This window comes from Phoxinus phoxinus (assembly GCF_949152265.1).
Source record: "Phoxinus phoxinus genome assembly, chromosome: 7".
NCBI lineage: Eukaryota > Metazoa > Chordata > Actinopteri > Cypriniformes > Leuciscidae > Phoxinus > Phoxinus phoxinus.
The window spans coordinates 37,061,531-37,086,311 of record NC_136882.1 but is presented as its reverse complement, the minus strand read 5'-3'; the positions used below and the strand labels follow the sequence as shown (position 1 = coordinate 37,086,311).

General features: G+C 36.5%; 1 protein-coding gene and 1 long non-coding RNA gene across 7 annotated transcripts in view; one reads left to right on the top strand and one right to left on the bottom strand.

Moving 5' to 3' along the window:
- Positions 1-3,890, bottom strand: part of LOC307001768 (potassium voltage-gated channel subfamily H member 7) — a 123,044-nt gene extending 119,154 nt beyond the window's left edge. For both annotated transcript variants that reach the window (XM_079618684.1, XM_079618685.1), the window contains exons 1-2: positions 3,520-3,890; positions 1,853-2,083 (exon numbers count right to left, since the gene is read on the bottom strand). In XM_079618684.1, coding sequence (XP_079474810.1) covers positions 1,853-2,083; positions 3,520-3,595 — 307 coding nt within the window. In that variant the 5' untranslated portion in view covers positions 3,596-3,890. The remainder of the gene's footprint in view (positions 1-1,852; positions 2,084-3,519) is intronic.
- Positions 3,891-23,846: 19,956 nt separating this feature from the next.
- The window catches only part of LOC307002259, a 28,029-nt gene continuing 27,094 nt past the window's right edge, over positions 23,847-24,781 (top strand). For all 5 annotated transcript variants that reach the window (XR_013798445.1, XR_013798446.1, XR_013798447.1 and 2 more), the window contains exon 1: positions 23,847-23,953. This is a non-coding gene — a long non-coding RNA (uncharacterized lncRNA). The remainder of the gene's footprint in view (positions 23,954-24,781) is intronic.

The following is a 24,781-nucleotide window of genomic DNA, read 5'->3' as shown; positions in this document are numbered from 1 at the left end:
ATGTGTTTTATGTATGCTTGTTATCAGTTATCTGAGTTTCAAATGCACCTCATGTGAGTAGCATTATTTTGAAGGATGCAGTCCATTAATGCAATATCCCTCGTATGCCGGGTTCAGTCTACATGATCAGTCTGATTTTGGCCCGTTTAACTTGGCGTAGGGTGTAGTGGTGATTCGTAAATGACAATGGGCGTCAGGACGCAAGAATCAATCGTATAGAGAGTCATAGCGGACGACAACCGCAACATCTGCAACGCTTCACAATGTCACGACAGAAAGACAAGCATGTTTAATTTTTCTGTCACATCTGTGAAGTTGACCAATAGGAGCACAGAAGCTCTTCCGTACACAGCTTCAAACATCCCAAAATGAAAGACACAATGGTATTGGTGCTGCTACTGTAGGGGGAATTATGCAATGGAGGAAAGATTCGTGGAGCTCTTGTCTTTATGATGGTTTGGGAGTCAGGATGATGTTTTTTCTCGAGAGACAACCTGACAAACTGAAAAAAGATAAATGCTGGTGAACGACAGCAGAGGTGCTTCAGCAAACCAGTGCGTACTGGAAAATAGCATTAGGCTAGTACAACCATTGTTTGTTTACACTCGTTTCCCAAAGTCAGTCGCTAGTTATGCCTTTCCGGCAAAGACGGCAAGCGCTGATTGGTCGAGAAGCAGCGTGTTGTCGGACATGTTTTTTGTCCACGACATAAAAAGAATTTATGAGTCAAAATCGCATAATCTGACACACTAGGTGTTTCTCAATGTCAAGGATACTTCCTTGGCAGGACGCGTCCTTCCAAGTCATTTCCTTCAGAGGCTAGGCGAGGATCCTCTTTAGGATTCGAGAGAACACGTAAATGGAACATTCTAGCAAGTGCACGTCATTGCGTCCGTTAGTGAAACCCCGCGAACCCCACGCGAAGCGGAGGGGTCTTGAATAAACCTAAAAGGGTTGTATTTGCTGTAAAAACTGGCTCGCTATAACATTCTCCCGCTTATTACATGGCTGCCTACCTAACAAAATAAATCAATAATAATAAATAAATAATTTGAGACAAAATATTGATTTAAAAAGGAGTTTATTGATTTAAAAATGATTGTATTGCCTGAGTGAACAGAACTGCGTCCATAGCAACATTCTAACGTTAGCTGTTAAAACACATGCAATGGTAAAATATGTGAAATGCCGGTGACGGCAAACAAGCTACAATTGTTAAAATGACAGGTTAGCCATAACGTAATTTGTATATCAATACGGTAGTAATTTGTACTGGCATTTAAACGTTAAACTTTACATATATGACGGTTATAACAAATGTATGGTAACGTAAATATACTTAGGCTACATTTAAAAGCATATTGCCCCGTTATTGCTCCGACTCCGCTAACGTCCAACATTTTGTATTTTTTTTTAAACAAGATGGCAAAGCTGCACGCATAGGATTGTGGGCGATTTGAGAGCGCGAAGTGCGCGAAGTCTACACATATGCACACTTTCCTGTGTATGGGATATTTTCCGAACGAAGGACTCCGCCCTTGGTTGAAATTCTGAGGATCCTCGACATTGGAACAGTCCTTCGACGGATGTCGATGACGTAGCATCCTCGAAATTCCGGCTTCCGAGGATCCTTCCTTGACATTGAGAAACGGCTACTGACTATCGTAACAGACAAAAATATTGTGTAGTGTGAACCGGGCATCAGTGTGCAAGCAGTAGATACTGGGTTTTGGGACAGAGCCATTCTTTCTGTTTCTCTCTCTCTCTCTCTCTCTCTCTCTCTCTCTCTCTCTCTCTCTTTTTTTTCACACAGAACAAAACCGCCAACAGGAAAGCATGGGATTGGACTCACCGTCCTTGCGATGGTACGTAATCTCCACTTTCCGTTCCTCTGACCCCAGGAGAGCCTGAGCCACCTGAGCAATCGCATGTCTCTTGGTTTGCTCCCCATGTAGGAAGTCACATGTACAGGGTTTCTGCATGACGTCCGGCCGCGAGAATCCCGTCATCTCACAGAATCCGTCGTTACAGTAAATAATAGCACAGTTCTGGACCCGAGCATTGGCTATGAGGAACTTCTTATCTGTAAACAACCAAACATCACATGAAATCAGGCTTGGATAAACGTTTGAGTTATGAGTATGAGTATCACAGTTTGAGACATTGTTCTCTTCATCTTTTCTGAAGAAAACTCATGTGAGATTTTTGTCCTGAGATAAAGAGGAGATCCAGTTGATCTTTCACTGCAGTTTAAGCAAAGAGATCTTGTGCAAATATAACCAATTTCACATATAAACATGAAATTCTGACTTTCGTCAAACTGACACGATAAGAGTCTATACCAGTGATTCCCAACAAAAGGTATGTGTACTCCAGGGAGCACTTGGAAAGATTTTAAAATTACTATTTTTATTGGATTGGATTTGATATAAAAAATAAATTCATCTGTCGGGCTTTCTCTGGTAAGCTTTCTCCATTATTGCCCCCAGAACTCTCAAAACTAATTAAAGACAAACAAGCTCAAGTGAATATGTTTATTAATCCACAACATTGATTGTTTTCAATTAAGTGAATAATAATAGACTTATAGTTTATAATATTTACGATAATGCTAAATAGAATCCAGTATAAGATGAGCTTTTTTTTTAATCCAACTGAAAAACAATTGAAGTGGTATAGTTTCATATTTTGTTTAATATGAATGAATTTTTAAATATTTTACTTCTATTAAATTTTAATATTTTAATGTAGGCTATGTATTGTTTATTTTTATTATCAATGTAATAAAAACTAATAATATTTTACATAATTAAAATGTTATTGTATTTTAATGTTTTATGGTTTAATTGCATCATAAAATTTAACCTGAGATATTTGTGATATTAATTTAGCAACAATACAGCTTATATAATGAGTGCTTAAAAACCTCTATGCCATAAAAATCCTCTAAATATGCTCGAGCAGTCCAGATTTCCCTGCGTGTGTGTGTGTAATCTTCAGTATGAGAGCATAATTCATCTAAACACACAGGCAGAGTATGTTTCCATTCATGCATTACAATGGTATCACTGCTTTGTACATAAACAGAGTCATCTGACAGATGTATCTGAAGTGAAAACACTAAAAAAGCCACAATGCTGAAAGTCTCCTGACTGTCATCTGCCAGTCTCTCTGTTGATCAGGAAAGCCTTTGTGTTTCGGGTTCTGTCGTGACTCTTTATCAAATGCTATATCACGTATATTTGTATATATTAAGTAATCACATTTATTATTTTTATTTGCAATAGTGTTTAAAACCTTATATAAAGGGAAAATCGAGCATGCACAAAACAGGATAGTGAATGCGTTCAACAAAGCAACTGTTTACTTTCCTTAAATGTAGCTATAAAGGGTTTATGTGGATGTAAATATAGCACAGGTTAGCTATATTTGTCAGTGTATGTTAATACTAGCACTTCCTTTATCATCTAAAATTATATGCAGACAAAGAATCAAATATGTTTGATTTGTAATACTTACTCTGTCCCTCGAATTTCCGTATTATTATTCCAAGAAAGGTATTCTGAGGAGCGACATGACCTCTCCGTACAGGCATGATTATAACAATCTTCAGCTGCTCGTCCAAAAAAACGCGAACCTCCTCAAAGTTATCGCTGCATCTGAACGGCCGCTCTTTGTCCGATCTCTCTCCACTTCCAGGGCGCTTTCGCTGGCGTGAACTCACATACGGTGGCTGTAGTCACATGCGTGTCGGAAACCTTGGCTGAACTCCTCGAAACCGACACCGACAGGAATCGGTGATGAGGAAGAGTCTGCTGAGATTGGGATGGAGAAGCATCGCTGTGTGTTGCTGAACGCGTCTGGAAGACTGTGTGTGTGTGTGTGTGCGTGTGGTGATGCGCCTCTAGGGGCTTTAACTGAGCTCCACCGCCCCGGGCTGGAACTAAACTCACCCCAGCGCGCTGTCAGCCTCGGCGGCGCTCATTTCCTCGATCATAGGCTACGTAAAGAGGCTTGAGTTTGCGCGCTCGTGACTCCTGCATTCGTGGCCGTTTTTATGAGCATCCAAAGTGTTCGAAAGTAACCAGCTAACAAAAATATGTTCTAAGAACGTTCAAGAACCCTTTTATCTGAACGTTCTTCAAGAACCTTCTCTGGACCTTCAAAACGTCATTCAATTTTTATTTTTTTTAAATGTTAACACATGTTTTCCCCTCTTGATTATTCGAACGTTGAAAGACCAGAAACATTCCATTTAATCATTTTGCAAACATTATGGAAATGTTACTTTTGAATGTTCTATAAACATTCTGAAACACGCGGTTCCAATTCGCGTAGGCTACTTGTAATGTGCACTATTCTATGCCGTTTTGTAGTAGGCCTAGCCTAATATAAATAGTCTGAGTAGTGTGTGACAATGACAATTCCAAAAAGAAAAAGTGCACTTTAAATGACTACCCGGATGATGCACTTAATTAACCGGAAAAACGAAGGCTGCTCTGAAATCTCATACTTCCCCTACTTCCCCTCACTCCTACGTATTAGTAGCCTACAATTTGTCTAAACCCACGTGATGCTTACGTTTAGGGGCGGGGTCAGGGGTACGTTATACATACGAATTCATACGAATTGTGCAACTCGTGAAATATGTACGATTTAGCAAAAAAGTGAGATCGTATGGATTCGTAAATTCGCGAATCCCTTAAATCCCTTAATCCCTTCGCGAATCCCTTAAAATTCGTACGAATTGCCGTGAGATCGGGTTGGTATAGAACATACTTTTTTAGCGGTAGTGAAACAATTACTTATTCAAACTAAGTACCTACTCAAGAGAGTGTGTGATTTGGGACGCACTTCATGCACTCAACTTTCGCAGCTTTAATTACGTGGCGGAAGACAAACTTCCAACTAAAACTTTTCAAAAGAAAAAAAAACGTTCCATGAATGATTTATAAATAATGTTTTTGTGCTAATGTTTTGAATGATCCTAAAGACCATATAACATAGCTGTGTCAGTAGCATTTTGGTGTTTATATAACATGACAGAAATTTGACAATGACAAATTATTTTTAAGACATTTAAGGTGACACTCATATTTGATCTTAACCTTTTCATGAGGTTTATAAGAATTTGCTAAATAGCGAACAGAAATTGCGTTCCATAGCAACGGTTACCAATTGTTCCATATAGCAATTGGAATTTCTGTCAGTGATTTTCTGTCGAGGTTTATCTTGGAAAACTCTATGGAAGCTTGTTTCCGCCATGGAATAAAAAAAAATTTAAGATATTTGCGACTTTTTATCTCACAATTCTGACTTATTTTCTCACAATTCCGAGTTTGAATCTTGCAATTCTGACTTTTTCCTCGTAATTCTGACTTTTTTTCAGAAGTACAATTCTAAGGGAGAAAAAACTGACTTTATATCACGCAATTCTGACTTTATAACACACAATTGCGAGTTTATATCATGCAATTCTGAATAAAATGTCAAAGAGAAAATTTTTCAGAATTATGAGATAAAAACTCTCAATTATCTTTTTACATTTTTATTCAGTGGTGTAAACAAACTTCCATAATGCTTGTATCCAAAACCAAAGTACTAAAGATTGAGCAAGACGAAACTCAACAGAAAATGACTGACAGAATTTCGACTGTGGATTTCAATGGTTTGCACCCAGAGTTATAGAAAGGCCACTTTCTTCATTTGTTTTGAAAGGCAAAACATTCTTAATTTTAACAAAAGTTTACAAATATGCATTCACATTTCTATTTTTTTTAATAATATTTTTTCTGTAAAAATATAACAGGTTTTTACTGTGACTTTTTTCTTCTTAAGAAAATTCTTATTCTTATTATTAATATCATTATTATTATTGTTATTACAATGTACAGTCATTGTTTCTTGGCTAAGAATTGGCTAACTGTGGCACCAACTGACAATTTGGGTTGAACAAGATGCCTAAAAATGACCAATAGACAATTAAAAGCCACATTAAAAGTTGTTTTAAGTCATTTTATCATTTAAAATGTCTCCATAATTATGGATACATATACCAGTAATGTATCAGCTCAAATCTTCTTCGCAGCTGCAATACAGTGAACTGTCCATGGTCCTGAAAAGCTCTCCACAATATTCCCACTATATGACTATACCAGACCTGTTTTATGTCCTCCCGTAATACTATACGCTATAAACATGATGCACATTTACTGAATGGGCTTCTCGGCTGCTTTGTGGGTGTCTGCATTAATCCATATGGCCTACTGACCATTTCAAGCTAATCTCCAAGCTTGGGCTCTGTGCGGCTTCAACAGCGCTTAAAAAAAGAAAGAGAGAGACAGAAAGAAAGACAAAGCAGAATGGAGAGCTTGTCTTAGTGAAACATCTGTCCCAGTATTTCAGTGAGGGCTGAAAACCCATCTGCTCCATTGAGAAAAAAAAAAACAAGAGGATGGACAGCATTGAAATGCAAATAACAACTACAACAACAACAACAACAACAGAACCTCTTTTAGTGTCTGACCTGCTGCTCTTTTCCCAAAATGTCCTGTCAGATTGAAGTGTTTCCGTGCCTTTGGTTGGTTTTTAAAAGGTTTGTTCATGTAATCTCCATAATATCTCCTTTGTTTCTCATAGACAGCACTGAGAATGGAGAGCAAATGAAGACTTCTGCTTCTCTGCTTGTATCAAGTCACCTTTATTTCTATAGTGCTTTATACAACACAGACTGTTTCAAAGCAGCTTCACAGTAATAAACAGAATCAATGATGTAAACATCACATGCAAACAACAAGACAACAGTGTCATTATTCAGCTCAATTCAGTTCAAGTTTTGTTCTCATCCAACATCTCAAACTGCAATTATTTCTCACCAAATGACTGGAATTGTTATCCAAATTCATTTACAGAGTATACGTAAAATAGCGCAGGGCTAATGATCCTAAAAGCAAGACATTTGAAAAGTCCTTAAAAATTCATTAGCCGAACCATTGGAGTTTAAAGTGTTTTGATAGTCTTTATGTTCAGAGTTTAATTGCGTGAGGACTTCACAGCGATGATGAAGATGAAGATGATGATGATAGAGATGATCTGGGCTCTGGATACTGATCCAAACAGAAAGTGTACTGTTGCTATAGTAACCTCCTCAGACAAACCCCATTTCTGTGTGCCAATTTAGCAGCAGCTGGAAATATGTCATTTTTTAAAGGCTAGACTCCCTCTACCCAAACCTTTTGTTTTGACTTCCTGTGGGGGAGTTCAGGTCTTAATTGGGGAGGGGAGGGGGGGTCAAACCCATGTGTAATCCGTACCCTGATGCGAGTGACTCAACAGCAGAGCAGGGAACCGCAGGTGTCAGTGTGAGACTCACACAGCTGTTGGAATGTGTCATCAAACATGGCAGCAGCGCAGAGTTACTTCTCACACGTCTACTATTAGAGTCTGCAGGATTCTCAGTGTCTTTTTGATTTGTTTCTGTTTGTATGAGGCAGGACACAATCTTTGCATGTGCTTTTAATGTCCATACCAGCGGTGAATCTTAGGAACTATATAGGAATGTGCATGGATGCACTTGCTGAAAATCTATAGCATATGCTGTATATATATATATAGTGTGTGTGTGTGTGTGTGTGTGTGTGTGTGTGTGTGTGTGTGTGTGTGTGCGTCATATATTGACGCTTTTGACATATCGTCTCATGTATGTATCGCCAACGCACATGGCACCCTTTAGCGTCAATATGAGACGCAGATAGATATGGGCCAGAAGGCGCCTCCTAGCGGTCTAACCCTAACACTACCCCAGACCTAAACCCAACCATAACCGAACAAAGCTCTGTGCATGTCATATTGACGCTAAAGGGTGCCATGTGCGTTGGATGTTGACGAAATGTCAAAAGTGTCAGTATATGACGCCCTAGGATGAGAATGCGTTGGTGTGTGTGTGTGTGTATACATACATATATATATATATATATATATATATATATATATATATATATATATATATATATATACATATATAAATATAAAGTATATATAAATATATAGGCTATATACAGTATATATGATGCAATTACTTGTGATTAATCGATTTGACAGCACTAATATATACATACTCTCTCTCTCTCTCTCCCTCTCTATATATATATATATATATATAGAGAGAGAGAGAGAGAGAGAGAGAGAGAGAGAAAGAAAGAGAGAGTTTTAGAACCATAAATTAAATGAAAAAATACTATCATATAAAAGATGTTGTATTTATTAATACATCATTGTAGTATTTGTTGAGATACTTTTAATTTGTGCTTATTTAAATGTTTAAAAAAATAAATGTATAAGGATAACAACGTCACAATAAAAAAACATCAAATTTTTTTATTCATTTTCTTAATGCAAATTATAATCTAAAAATCTATAAAATATACATTATATATAATATAATTTTCATTTTGACTTTGTAAAATATATAATATGTACTCTTCTTAATTTTGGGTGAAATATGACCTGGTTTTAACAAGGAGATGATTGTAGAAAGTGAAACCATTGTCATTGTCATTGTATTGTCCTCATTATTGGATGCTTCATGAAAGCCAGCACAGTGGAGCCACTCTAGAAGTGGTCATTTCTGAAAGTACAGAGAGTTTCAGAGCCATGATTTTCTTCCGCTCTGAATCTGCTGACTGTCAGTCATGAGGAGACACGGCAGGTCTCTAAAGATCTGAGAAGCTGGAGTTTACCTAATAAAAGATTATTACTCTGAGGCATTGAAGGAGAGAGCATGTGTTTATTTCAAATTAAACAGTGCAAGCTGTGCAATCAGACTGAAATGCTCAGGGATCACTGGAATCTCACTTATGGTAAGTAACGCCCCCTTTTTCATACTCTCTGTTTGTCTTTGACATCTGCTGAGGATTTTGATCTTCTCACGTGTGTCCAGTGGATACCTGAGCTGAACATGAACAGATGAGGTTCATACGAGCTAAATTGCATGATGCACACTTGTCAGCATCCATGACTGTTGACTCTGCAGGAGGTTATGCCATGTGAAGTATGCCTGCGTGTGTGTGTTTAAATGATGCACGGTGTGAGAGATGATCTGTTATGATTTACTCCCCATCTGGACAGGCAGCACTAACCTCAAAAGAAATGGACCATTTCAGACACTCCAGGTGTATGATGTGGCCATATTTCTGATAAACTGTGTATCATCTTTGCCATGTGCATTTTTAGGCTCTGAAAATGAGTACTGGCACATGACAGCTTGACTGAGATTTCATCCCTGAAAGCAGATAAATTGCGATATTGACTAAAATGTGTGTCAGAAATGATGCATGTTGCTGGGAAATGTGGTCTGCAGCCTTCATGGCCTGAAAAGTGAAGATAAGCACTGGTTGTGTCCACCATGTTTTGTTGAAAATGCCTGAAAACACAAAATTCAATAGAATTATTCTATTGGGGTGCCTCAGGGCTCAGTGCTTGGACCACTTTTCTTCTCCATCTACATGTCATCACTAGGATCTGTCATTCAGAAATATTGTTTTTCCTATCACTGCTAATGCTATGCTGATGACACAGACCTCTCTACCTCTCATTCCAGCCAGATTATCTGACGGTAGCTGCTTGCATCTTCTTGCTGGATGAAGGACCACCTTCAACTCAGCCTTGCAAAATCAAAACTGCTTGAGGTCTCATCCATCACAACTTCTCCATTCAGCTAGTTTGTCAACATTCAAAATATTAATGTTAAAAACCTTCCAGGAATTTCCTTAGCAATGCCCTGGAAACCACACAAAGTACCCTAGCAACATCCTGGCAACCACCTAGCAACATATCAGCATTGTGAGCAGGCAAACACCTCTTTTGTTCAGAAAATGTCAGAATCTAGCTCTTATCTCTGCAGCGAGTCAGTGTTTTTTCCTGCGTGAGAGAGCTTGACTATAGTCTGTATTGCTCTTGATTGTTTCAAAAAGCTTCCGTTTTTCCCAGCGACAGGCTGCCATGGATCGTTCATTTCCCTTAATCTGTGGGAATGAGGAGCAATTGCCGAGCAGCAGGAGAGAGGAGCAGTTAATCCAACGCTCACTCCAGGGAGCACATCTATGCTGCACCCTTCTCCCTCTCCTTCACCTCAATCGCTCATTCTCTCTCTCTCCTTCGCTCCTGTCCATCACGATTAGGGTCAATGCCATCAGCCTTTTCAATAGCAATGTTTATCGCTCTCTTTGCCTTCTATCCCTTCATTCTCCACCATGTTTTCACACAGCAGTCTGGAGTTAAAATGAAAGGAAAGATGTTTGAGAAAAACAGCAGATTGTGTTGTCAAGTTTTTGCTTTTCGTTCAGATAAATCTTAGCACATGCAACAAGCATGTGACGTTGCTTTCTGTTGCTGTCGTTTAATAAAAGCAACACTCTTAAGGCTCTTTTTCTGCTTGCATAAGAACACAATTTACTGTTGCTTGACCTCAAGTTGCTTGTTGCTTTACTATTCAAAAGTTTGATTTTATTAATGTTTTTGAGTCTCATGCTCATCAAGACAGCATTAATTTGTTCAAAAAAATACATTAAATTTTTTTAAAAATATGATTACAATTTAAAATAACTGTTTTCTATTCAAATTATTTTTTCAAATGTAATTTATTCCTGTGATGTAAAGCTTGTCCTCTGAAACAAATTTGCTTTTCACTAAGGCCTCATATTTTCCACTCCACGTTTTTTTTAACTACATTAACTAATATGTACAGTAATTCCCACTTTTCATGAGCCAATCAATTTCCAATGTATGAATATCCTATATGTCAAAATTGTGAAAATGGATTGTGGATAGCCTTTCATGCTGACTAAATTATAAAAAAACACAAGAACGGATATACAATTACCATTCAAAAATTTGAGGTCAGTATTGTTTTTTAAATAAGTTTTATGGAGCAAGGATGCATTAAATTGATCAAAAGTGTCAGTATAAAGGCTTTTATAGTGTTACAAAAGATTTATATTACAAATAAATGCTGTTATTTTGAACTTTACAAAGTGTTCTGAAGACTGTAGTATGTACTAAATACAATTACAGTTTTAAATCACCCCAGAGGACTATTTACCCATTTCATGTCAAGTGAGAGGAGTAAAGAAGCCAGAGTCATGGATCAAATTCACTCAATGTATTTATTGGTCAAATGAAAGAATTAATTATTCGCTCACACAATGTCAACAAAATGTAAATATGTCTCAAATCCTGATTTTTAAAAAAAAAAACAATTTTCTCAAAAATAAGAAGCAGCGTAACTGTTTTCAAATCAGTGGATTATAATTATTTCTGAAAGATCTGAATAATGAGCAATGAAGAATCGTGACACTAAGACCAGAAACATGCGTTAAAGTCCACATGATATCAAAATTGACCATATATTTACTTTGTTTGCCTAAATTGATCGTTTTGTGGTGAACAATTCATCCATGCAAGTCAATCCACACAAAAAAATCTTGATTATTATACCTTTATTTAACCAGGAGGTCCCATTGAGATTCAAAATCTCTTTTACAAGAGAGACCTGGATCTTTAATCAAAATCTGAAAATGCCCCTTCCCTCTGCATTGGAGGACCTTCCCTGACCCTGATGATGTTTGACGGTTTTGGTGTCTGCTAAACATCCGTAACCACGCCCCTCCAACTGACAGTAGACAGGTGAATGAAACACCTACTTTTCTAGATCCAATCAGGTGCTAGTTGGAAAAAAAGCCACGCCCACTATTTTCCTCATTTAGTATTCCGTTTTTCTCGGAAATACGTCACAACACTGAGATAAAGTCGGTTGCAACTTCCGGTTCACACGGACTTTAAAGGGGTGATATATAATGCCCTTTTCACAAGATGTAAAATGAGTCTCTGATGTCCCCAGAGTGTGTGTATGAAGTTTTAGCTCAAAATACCCCACAGATATTTTTATATAGGATAAATTTGTTAAATTAATGTATAATTTATTAATTTGTTAAAACTTTTTTTTTTTAAATAGTTAAAATTGTCACTTTTTGAGGGTGAGCAAAAACGCACCGTTTGTGTGTGTGTGTCCCTTTAAATGCAAATGAGCTGCTGCTCCCGGCACAGGGGGCGGAGCTTCAAGAGCTTGTGTCCTTTTTCCTCACACACACATGCACTGAAAATTACAAAAACTTTTAGCCTTTTATGTTCAAACCGGAGTCAGACAATGATGGAGAGACTCAAGAAGAAGTGACAACATGTAGAAACAACAGGACATTTCTGAATGGTTAGTTGATGAATTTAGTTTATGTGTAGTTATCTTCTAGTCATTTGTTAGCATATTCTGTCTTGATAATCTATAAATCGTGTTCCGGGGGCGGGGTTTATGTAAATTTTAGGGTTGGTGATGTCACTAACCCTAGAGGAATGTCGTGTAGTTCCTACCAGCCGTTTGTTGTAGTCCTTAAAAAGCGATTTCTTTGAAAGCAAATATCTCCCTTTGCTTTGAACTTTGAGCGTTGTAACTTTGCAGATGTTGTTTATGATCAAACAGCAACATTACACACTAACTAAAGTTAGAAAAGAGAAATCATAATCAACCACTCATTTAAGAAAGTAAATGGGACCAATTTGAATTTTAAAGGGATAGTTCACCCAGCTCACCGATCAGTCGTGGTAAACGGACGCTCAAGCATGTTCGCTTGATGAGTGAGAACCAATGAGGTTTGTTCTCGCGCTCAAGCCGGTTCGGTTGAGAAATCTGGACTAAACCACTCAAATAATATGGATTAGTTTCACGATCTCTTTATGAACGTTTGGAAGAGTCAAAGTGTCAGTGGCGTAGCTGTCCATGGAGGGACAGAAATCTCTCAGATTTCATTAAAAAGATCTTCATTTGAGTACCGAAGATGAACGACATGAGGGTGAGTAAATAATGACAGAATGGTTTTAAGGTGAACTATCCCTCTAAGTTGAGTTTAAAACACAACAAATAAACAGTATAACTTTTTTTTTAGAGTTGAAATGGAAACATTTAACATCTATTGTACAAAGATGTGTTCAAACAACTGATGAAATTGTGTTTAATGGTTTTAGAATAGCTAGATTTGGGCATTTTTCCAAGTAACACAAGGGTATTGTCATGGGTGCAGGGCTTGTTGTGAGTACAATGCAACACAAAGCTTCTTCTTCTTTTTTCTATCTCCGTTCATTTAGAGAGGTGATAAGTGTCTCACCATGCGAGCGCTTCTATCTTTAGCGAGGAGAGCTCGTGTCCCGTGGGAATTAAGAGGCCACAATGTACATTCGCTAAAGAACAGACACATCCCGTCTGTCACGCGCTGATAGTGCCGCCACCCCGTCATAAAACACACTCCTATTTTCTCTCTCGTCGGCTGTCAGCCTCAGATGGTGTCACAGTCACAGCCTGTCGTAAACTTTTTCTTGCTCTTTATCTCCCTCCAGTTCATACCTCCTTCAGCGAATCCCTTTGTGTGTCGTGTCACCCGCTGCTCTGGTTCCCAGAAAGAGCCCCACGCGAGGGCCCTGGGCCCCGGCTCTCTGTGACGAGGTTATCGGGCTGGTGAAAGGGCATGACAGGATCTCTCCAGCGCCGCCCTCCTGGAGAAACAGACCCCTAGAGTGAGAACACGTGTCAGCACTTCATACCACCGCTGATAACACAGATTATGATTGTCTCACATATGCCAAACACATCTCTACTACAGTACAACAAGCCTCTCGTAGTTTGAAATAATGCAGATACATCTTGACAAAGTAGTAGGCTGAAGTATTTAATCTGTGTAATTAAACAAAATGCTATTTATTATGTGTATATACACTACCGTTATTTACCGTTACTACATTGTTATTTTAGCAGGCCTATTAGTGAGATAATATTATAGTTTTTTTTAAAGTAGTTTGAAAATGTTTTTTTTTCATTTATATTTTTTTATTTTAGTTAAAGGTGTAATATGTAAGATTTTTGCATTAAAATATCCCACAATCACAAGGCCAGTGTTATATATTTTGTTAAGTTGATTACATACAATATCCCAAATGTTTCCAACTATTTTTAAATCTTGAGAAAATTGCGATTTTTAACCGAGGAAACGGGGCGTGTGAGCGGGGGTGAGATGGGAGTCGCCAGTCAGTGGCGTCATATCCGCGTTACCCTCGGTTTCCGCTCGTACTGCGTGGAGTCCTGGACAAATGCGGAAGTTGTAGTTGTAGCGTCTATCAAGCAACAAACGTTAGCTTGTTTCGTGCAGTCGTTATGGAACACAATTATTATTTACCGATTGTAGCTGGTTCTTAAGTCCCATAAGCGTAAACGTCAACGTACGGGTCAATTTTATATATTCCAAATGTAGCATTCGGTAATAGTTATGTTTATGTAAGGAAAGTATTATTGCTTTAGGCTTGTGTTTAGTTTATTGACATTGTTTATCACGTCTGGTGTTTATGGCCATGTATATAAATATAGCATGTGTTATACATAAAGATTAATCAGTCTTTTGGCAAATGATGTGAGTGTTCGAATGTACTTTTACAACAATTGTTTAGAACACGTAAAACTGCGCAGCGTTATCACAACAATGAATTCGACAAATACAGTAACATAACCAATTTAGTATTAAACCTTACTTTTCTTGCGGTTAATTTATTTTAATGAAATAAAAGCATGTCATTAAACGCAACATTTATAAAAATAGATCTTTACCTCATCCATGAACATGATTTTTCGATTCCCGTCTGACTGATTTACTTCCACGGTGGAGTTAAAAACGACAGTTCCCATAATTCCACGCTCCTTCACATCGTCATCAAGCTACGCTGTTGTTGTTGTTTGGAATGTAGCGCACTCTAGCGGCAGAAAATCTTGCATATTGTACCTTTAAAGGCCCGCTTAAATGCCTTGAAACGCGCAGCATGATTCAATGTGCATGTGGACGTAATTTCCTCTGAAACAGGAAGACAGGGCGGGATATATAGATCAGCTCCGCCTCTTTAAAAAAAAATAGCCAATAGCGTTTCAAACGGGTCCGATAAGTTTTCTAGTCACATGATCCGCTCTGTGTGTCGTGTCTCTGGACCGGAGCTGATGTGATTCACGTGACACTAACCAAGCAAACTTCATCCGCCCCAATGGAAAGCATATTTGCACTGTCTGAATCGTTCCCTATCCCCTATATAGTGCACTATGTGCCATTCACCAGAAAATAGTAAATGTGTGAACATGTGACCGATTTCAGCCGCAGCTTCAGCATCAATAATGTAGGGGGCGGAGCTTCAGATTCTAAAGAGCATTTGATTGGACAGAAAATCTAATGTGAAAAAATCATTTTCAAAATCATTTATCCATATTGGTGGAAGTGAAAGATTTTTGAACACGTATACTGCATCTTTAAAAGCACATTTTGTCATTGTTTTTGAGCACACCAGCGAATAGATAACAGTAAGGCTAACATATTCATACTAAAAGCCAAAAAAAACATACATTTTGATTTCATAGGGACTTTAAGGTTTTAGTAATTTTGTTATGGGATATTTTCTTTTTTTATGTCTATATATTTAAATTCATGATTATTCAAATTTCATTTTGGGTTATTTTGTTATATCAAACAGAAATGTTTCCTTGGCAACACATTTTTTTCCTTCTAATTTTAATAAATGTAATAAATATTTATATAATGTTTTCTAGTGTTTTTTTGTTTTTTTAACGTTAACGTTTATTTTCTTTCAGGTACTGAAGGATCATAAGGAGCTGCTCCTTCTTAACAATTTTTTATTTGTCTTAATTAATTTTTGTTTTATGTTTATTTTACCTGGGGTTGGTAAGATTTTGAAATGTTTCTGAAAGGATTCTCTTATTATGCTCACCAAGGCTGCATTTATTTGATCAAAAATACAGTAAAAATAGTAATACTGTGAAATATTTTTTTTTTTTTTTACTTTTTGCATGATATATATTTTTTTAATGTAATTTATCCTCCATACTTTCTTCTGTATCACATGATCCTTCAAAAATCATAAATATGAAATAATATATAACATTTCTTATATTTGAAAAATTCAGGTAAAGACTTCAAGACAAACTTCGATATATATATATATATATATACAGTATATTAAATTATATTAAACTGTACATCAAAAACACACGCATATACTATATATAATATGTTGACTTTATTAGTTTTTATTAATTAACATCATATTTTTTTGATTGTAAATGATTGAAATTTACACTTGGATGAACACCTGCCACATGAATTGAATCATCTCTTTGGATTATGAGGACACAGGATTAGCTGTGATGATTGTGTACAACACAATTAGGTCAAATACACACGATTATCACTCAGTTCCTGCATGAATGAAGAAACTTTTGCATATTTCCGGGTAGCTCTGGATGTTTTAGAGACTCAAGGGTAAAGCAAAGTCGCTGAAATTTGACTCTGTTATTTATGGGTCATTCAAAGACAATCTTGGAGAAGTGAGAAATGGTTCATGCTTTGATGGGCCGGGTGACTCGAGTCAATGCTGTGCATATTGCCATTCGCAACCCGTTTTAATCTGTATGCCATATTTTAAAGTGAAATGGGATATTAAAAAAAAAAAAAAAAAAAGAGCAAAGAGGCAAAGGGACGGGAATCGATTGGATTGGGAAAAGTGGTCGTTTGCTAATGGAGCCGGACTGAACATGAGTTTCCAAAAACATTTACTAAATAAAAGCTATTTTAATTTTGATTAACATTATCCAATATCCCATATCCCAAATAACATCAGTGAAAGGAAAGTAGTTTCAGAAGACCAAGTCCTTTTTATCTCAAAACTAAGTGCCCCAATAAATCATTCACAAAGACCAAGGATCTGCATCAAGTAAATATTATTAGCTATCAGAGTTCAGAAGACTTGAAACATAGATCACGTCATTTACACTGAAGAAAAAAATGGTGTTGAAACCATTTTTTTCAAGTATTTTGAAAAAAATAGAAATTTCAAGTAAATCTCACTGTTAATTACAAATAAATGGCAAGAAAAAAAAAATAATCATGTAATTTTGAAGTAGAAAGAATGACATCTTTTAAAATCTACTCCAATAATCTTGATTTAAAGCTTCAAAAAATAATTTGTTATACGTTTATGGTGATTTTTGTTCTTTTTTGCTTGACAGTACCTTGAACATGTACAGTTGTAAATAAAACAAATATTACAAAGTTGTTTCATTCACTATTTCAGTTTTCTACTACAAAATCTCATGTTTAATTCAATGTGTTTCTTTGTAATTATTTGTGCAATTTACTAATTATTTCAGAGTGAAAATTGTATTTAAACAGATTTAATTTAGGCTGTTATTCACATATAAACACTGATCAACTCACACATCAGCTCAAGCTTGTTCGCTTGATGTGTAAGAACCAATGAGGTTCATTCTCACGTTACGCATCACATTTGAGCTTCTGTAAGAACCAATGAGGTTCATTCTCGTGTTACGCATCACGTTTGAGCTTCTGTAAGAACCAATGAGGTTCATTCTCGTGTTACGCATCACGTTTAAACTTCTGTAAGAACCAATGAGGTTCATTCTCGTGTTACGCATCACGTTTAAACTTCTGTAAGAACCAATGAGGTTCATTCTCGTGTTACGCATCACGTTTAAACTTCTGTAAGAACCAATGAGGTTCATTCTCGTGTTACGCCTCACGTTTAAACTTCTGTAAGAACCAATGAGGTTCATTCTCGTGTTACGCCTCACGTTTAAACTTCTGTAAGAACCAATGAGGTTCATTCTCGTGTTACGCATCACGTTTAAACTTCTGTAAGAACCAATGAGGTTCATTCTCGCGTTACGCACCAATGAGGTTCGACCTGCATCAAACGACTCCAACTGGTCCAGAACGCAGCCGGCCGACTCATCACCCGCTCCAAATCCTGGCACCACATCACTCCAGTCCTAGAACAACTACACTGGCTTCCCATTTCCCATCGGATCGCATACAAAATTCTGGTCCTCACCTAGAAAGCCATCCACCATCTGGCCGCCTCATACCTCACTGACCTCCTCTCCCCCACCAACCCTCACGGTCCTTCAGATCCACCTCAGCCGGTCTGCTCCGCATCCACAAGTCCAAGCTCTGCAGTTTTGGGGAGAGAGGCTTTTCCAGGGCAGCTCCCAGTCTCTGGCACCCCCTCCCCCACGAGATCCGCACCTCTGAGTCCCTCACCATCCTCCAGTCCCGCCTCAAGACCCATCTCTTCACCTCTGGCCCACATTCCTCCCATTTTTATCTGTGCCTGAATTATATTGCTGTTATATTTACCTACCCTGAAAAGCGACTTTGAGTTTGTGAAAAGCGCTATACAAATTAAATTTATTATTATTCTCGTGTTATGCCTCACGTTTAAACTTCTGTAAGAACCAATGAGGTTCATTCTTGTGTTACGCATCACGTTTGAGCTTCAGTAAGAACCAATGAGGATCATTCTTGTGTTACGCATCACGTTTGAGCTTCAGTAAGAACCAATGAGGATCATTCTTGTGTTACGCATCACGTTTGAGCTTCTGTAAGAACCAATGAGGTTCATTCTTGTGTAACGCATCACGTTTGAGCTTCTGTAAGAACCAATGAGGTTCATTCTCGTGTTACACATCACGTTTGAGCTTCTGTAAGAACCAATGAGGTTCATTCTCGTGTTACACATCACGTTTAAACTTCTGTAAGAACCAATGAGGTTCATTCTCATTTTACGCATCACGTTTGAGCTTCAGTAAGAACCAATGAGGTTCATTCTTGTTTTACGCATCACGTTTGAGCTTCTGTAAGAACCAATGAGGATCATTCTTGTGTTACGCATCACGTTTGAGCTTCAGTAAGAACCAATGAGGATCATTCTTGTGTTACGCATCACGTTTGAGCTTCAGTAAGAACCAATGAGGATCATTCTCGTGTTACGCATCACGTTTGAGCTTCAGTAAGAACCAGTGAGGTTCATTCACGTTTTGCGCGTCAAGGCAGGTTCGGTTGAGCTTCTGTTTATGTTCGCTGATAAATGTTTATTTGTAAAAAAAATATACTAAATTCAATCTGTTCATCATGTTTTGTAAAGCGATCGAGTCTCTTCAGAAAATTAGGACTAAAGCGCTCAATTCATATGGATTAGTTATCTCTATAAAGAGCTCTATAACTAAGATATATAACTATAACTCAGATCATGAACTTTTTGAAGTGGTAGTTGCGCAGCTGTCAATGGAGGAACAGAAACCTCTAAAACTTCACTTTTGGGTGAACTAACCCTTTCCCTTTAAGGGAGAAGTATTTAAACTGGTTAGTGCCCTCTTAGGAGGTTTCAAACCACAAGCCAAGCTTAATGAGCCGTTTGTGTGTGTGTGTGTGTGTGTGTGTGTATGTGTGTGTGTGTGTGTGTGTGTGTGTACTCAATAGGCTTATTACCTCACCCTCATCTGTGTCTGACCTGGCCCTCGCTATCACTCACGTAACCATAGTAACCACCCTCCACCATCACAGGCTGCTTTTTTTCCTCAATGCAAATTGACTTTGTGCTTCAAAAGCCCCCCAGATCCTCAACCCTCCACCGCGTGACCAGCAAACCGCTCTCATAAATTAAACAGCCCAGACAGACACAGTGTCACATTTCAACAATGAAATGATTCTGACATCCAGCTGAGATGTGAGATTGTGTGTATGAGAGCATGAGTGTGTTTTAGTGGCGTTTAGATCAGCGTCTCTCAACCTTTTTTGTCTTATATATAAAAGAGTTTAAATATTATTGTGGCAACATCCATTTATAATTATACATTCAGTAATTGAACGTGCTGTTAATTAAGAAAAACATTCAATAAATATAAATATAAATACAAAATTAAATAAATAAAACAAAATATTTTATACAAATTATATTAAAATATATGATATATATTATTAATATAATTTTTATTAAATATTTTGTTTTATTTATTTAATTTTGTATTTATATTTTAAAGTGCAACTTAAAATGTTACAATAATAATAAATGCAATAAAAAAAAAAAGCTTTAACAAAGCAAAATCTTTCTAGCATGGACAGATTGTGTTACCATTACACAGTTTAAAATCGTATTTAAATAATAAAGAAAAAAATATGATTTAAATAATAATACAATTACTTAAAATGCAATATTAAAAATGCAAAACAGGTTTTAAAAGTTTTTAAAGCCAAATCATTCCAACGTGGACAGGTTGTGTGAAGCCCTCATCCTCAAAAACCATGAACAAAACTACACAATGTCAAAGGAAATATGACCCAAGACTACGTAAAGTGTGAGTTCGTTCATTTATTCACTTAATTATTGGCTGCTGAGAGCATGCAAGCATTCAAATGTAAGAAATATTCACACACAAAAAAAAGATCAAGATCATTCAAATTATGGTGTATAGTAGCTAAAGTTGTTTAAGCAGCAGCAGAGCCAGACACACACACACACACACACACACACACACACACACACACACACACACACACAGTCTGTCTCTGGCTGGTCCTCAGAGGGTTTTGGGCTTGTGGTTCGTCTGTCTGTCTCCATAACAGCGCGTCTGGCGGGCAGCCAGTAACTCATCTCTAAGGGTGTTTTCACTCAAGTCCTCTTTAAAAGAACTCAAAAAGTGAAGCAATTAAAAATACACCAGATCTCGTTGCATTCACATTGTCTTTAAAAGTGGACTCAGATCTAATTTGAACACAGATTTTCACAGATTTGTTTATTTCTTACGTAATTGTTTGCGTTGAAAGTCACTAGTCATGATGTGGAAACCTTCATATAGAAAATTATTGAGTGAAAGAAGAATGATGTAAAATATATATATATATTTTTAAATTTGAAACTCGGCCATCCTTCCAGAAGATTAAAAATCATTTAATCAGTATTGTGCCTATTTTGGTTGCAACATTGTTATGGTTGCAATGGGTGTGAGAACATATTTAAATGGCTTATGAATCTGTAAAACTACAACTTATGAGAACAATAAAATGAACGAGAGTCGTACATAAGGTAGTTTACATCACAAAAGCACAAAAAAATGATTCAGTTAATGAGATATGTAATGTTTTTTTTACTGTAAAATCACTAACCCTGGGTATAAGCAATACAATAAATGGTTTGTGATAGTTGTCATTTAAGTTGCTTTGGATTAATAATTTAGCTAACAGCACTATTTATGATTGTAGCATTAATTATACACAATAGCAAAAGGCCTGAAGGTCTCCACTATAAAGATATTTGTAGAGAGCTGCTGTTGTAGGAACATGTGAATGTGCAGTGCAGTGTTTTCAGTCGGCCAGTGTTTGATTTGTTGGGGTTTTGCTTCCATCTGCTGGATTTTGGGGTGCAGCACATTTCATTAGCATTAAAGCTGATTGTTTTTTCAATGATAAAATACTTTATTCAGTTCCACTAATATAAAAGAGAATTATCGCATCTACACTGTAAAAAAATATTTTCATGATTTGTTATCACAACTTTTTATCTTTTGTCAAATCAACTTTGATAACTAATGTGTGAAGATAACATACTATTTTGAGTTTCTGTTTATTAAACCATTCTTCTTCATTGTATTAACTCAAATTTTTAATTACAACGAACTCACAATTTTAAGGCAACAAGGTAACTTGCTTTTTTAAGTTAAACCAACATTTTTTTTTACAGTGTAAAAAAGTATGCATGCCGACCACCTCATAATGCCAGTGAATTGATATTTTGTCAAAGCTTTAGAAGTATTGGAGAATATATTAGGACATAAAGTTATAGAAATTAGTTGATTGTTAGCAAATGCCTTAGTGTGCACTATATAAAAAAAAAAAATCTAAGTTGTAATAAAACAAAGTTTATTGGAGCACGTTTTACATGAAAATCCATTTTCAGAGTTTTTTTTTCTTAACAATTTAAAGTTGAATTAAATGTAACTTGCCATCTCTTTGTAGGCTGATTGTAAAATTGTATCAGTGTAAATCCTACACAATTCGTTCCCTTTTTGCAAATGCATGTTAAAATGCCAAACACTGTGGTTTGCTTTTGCTTTGTAATTGAAGCATAGTTAAAGGTAGGAAATGTTTTTCATAAAAAATTGTTGTTATATACTGGGTGACTCTCTTCACATCCTGCAATCAATAGAAGTGGCCTACATATTAAACATCTTCTGTGGAAGTCTCAAGACCAAATCAATCAGTCTGAATACAATGATAGGAAGTCCTATAGATATATATACACACAGAGTCCTCATTAGAGGCCATTTCAATCGTATGCATATCTTTTTTTATTTTTTTATTTTATTGCAACAAAAATATACAAAGACGTGTACATGTACACCTCACAACAAGTAGAATATAACATAGGCTACATAAGAATATGTAAAAAAAAAGAAAAAGTAAATAAAATAGATCATGCCAGGGTAATATTACAATAATTTAAAGTAACAAAAAGCATCATTGGTCTTTCTTGCTTTTTTGTTCTTCATTTTATCTAATGTATTAATCTCTTTTATAAAGTGTTCAAAGCTTGGCTTATAGCTTTAGTTCATGTTTTTCACATGAATGTGATATTTTCCAAGTAAAATAAAAAGTTGTATAAGAAAGCACATCGTACTTTTGGAATCAACATTGTCCTGCACACACACACACACACACACACACACACACACACACACACACACACACACACACACACACACACACACACACACACACACACACACACACACACACACACACACACACACACACACACACACACACACACACACACACACACACACACACACACACACACACACACACACACACACACACACACACACACACACACACACACACACACACACACACACACACACACACACACACACACACACACACACAAAAAACTTCATCATACAGATCAATTTGTAAACATGTTTCAAACAACCTAGAAATTACATTTGAAACATCCAAACAAATTTTTTTTGAATATATATACAAAAAAAAAACCCAGATGAGACAGATTCTTTGGCATTGCCACACAATTCACATAAGTTTTCAATATTCAAATGGAAACGTTCAAGAAGTAACTCCTTTCTGTGGAGTTATTCTGTGTACAATTTTATAGGATACCTGTCTAATTTTATTATTAATAAAAAACGTATTTATTATAGACCATACTCTTTTCCAGTTAATATTTTCATATTTAGTTGACCAAAACCCTGTTGAACAAGGCAAAAAGTTTGTTTTTAAAATATTTATAATATATTTGTTACTGCATTTATCTATTAATATATTAATGTCCCCAATAAATATTGTATACAAAAAACTGGTTTGACGATCAACATTTATAGGATAAAATCCAGGATTTCATAACTCTGCCAGGGATTGCATAAAAAATAATAGCATATTCTTTTGGCCTCACAGGAATCATAAATTTATTAAGAAATTCATAATATTTTAAAAGTAATCCTTGTTCATTAAACAACTGATTAACAGTAAGAATTCCACTGTCGTACCATGTCTGATTAAAGATTGACTTTTTTTTTTGTTCAAGATATCTTTGTTATTCCATAAAAAGTATAGATGCGGTGAAAAGTTATGTTTGTTGATTAATTGCCAAGCCAGTAGTGCCTGCTTATGAAAGATTGCCAGTTTAACAGGGAAAAGGTAGGCTATATTTATTTATTATTATTAAAGACAGAACAAATAACAAACATAGCATAGCATACAATATTACAAAACAAAGTGTGGCATTTAATGGTAACAGGGTATCCAAAAATTATTTCAAAATATTTTAAATACATTAATGACTTTTTACATTATGTATTTGCATACCTGCGCGCGCAGGCATCACACGTCATCAGCGTGTTCCACGAGGCTTTTTGCATCAGTCAGCAGTAAACAAACAGCACAGCAGCTGTCTTTTACAGCTCCTCCTGAACAAAAACAGTCATGTGGTACAAGTAAGAGTTCTCTAAGTTGTGGACGTTCATTATTATTGTAATGGTATCGTATGTGCTTTGAGACATGAGGTAATCCATGTAATCTAACTCCGTTTCTCGCGACGCTTAGCAGACTCTGCTCTGGCTTTGCGCGTTCATGTGTTTTGGAGGAGGCGTGGCTTTGGAGAAGCTTGTGTGAGGATGAGATCTTTCTTTCAAAGCTAGCTTGATATTGCTAGCCTCTCGAATCTGCACACCCTAGCTTTAAATATATAGTTATTATTTAGTTGTAATACCTTTTATGCCTAACTTTTTATTTTATTTTTTATTTGATTAATTTTGCGTGATCAAACTGATAACAAGTTCTCAGCCAGTGGGGGGCAGCACTGAGAGCTTTCACATTCAGTTATCATCAACTGCACTGTGGATTTCACTTGTGTTTACTGATGTAAGAGGTTGAACTGCATCTATGAGTCAAATTTCAATGATTTTTCTATTTTAGAAAAAGTAACTATAACTACAGACGTGAGCTTTAGTTGTGTAGCATGTGCAGCTCTTGTGTTCAAGCTGCCGTTAACCACCTACTACTAAGTATGCCGTTATATTCTGGTTGCTGTTTAATTTTATTTCCAGCATGGACAATTATTCTCAATGGTTTCTGAAGATGGCCCTGAAGTTTCTTTAATCCCCATGCTTCTTGTCATAGTGATATTTTCTAAGGCAAAAGTAATCAGTCATTATTATTCATGCTCTCTCTATCCTTTAACTGTAAATAGTTATATTAAAATGGTTACTTTTGCATGCAAGTCTGCAGAGTTTGTGCTACAGACATGAATAGTCAAATGATGT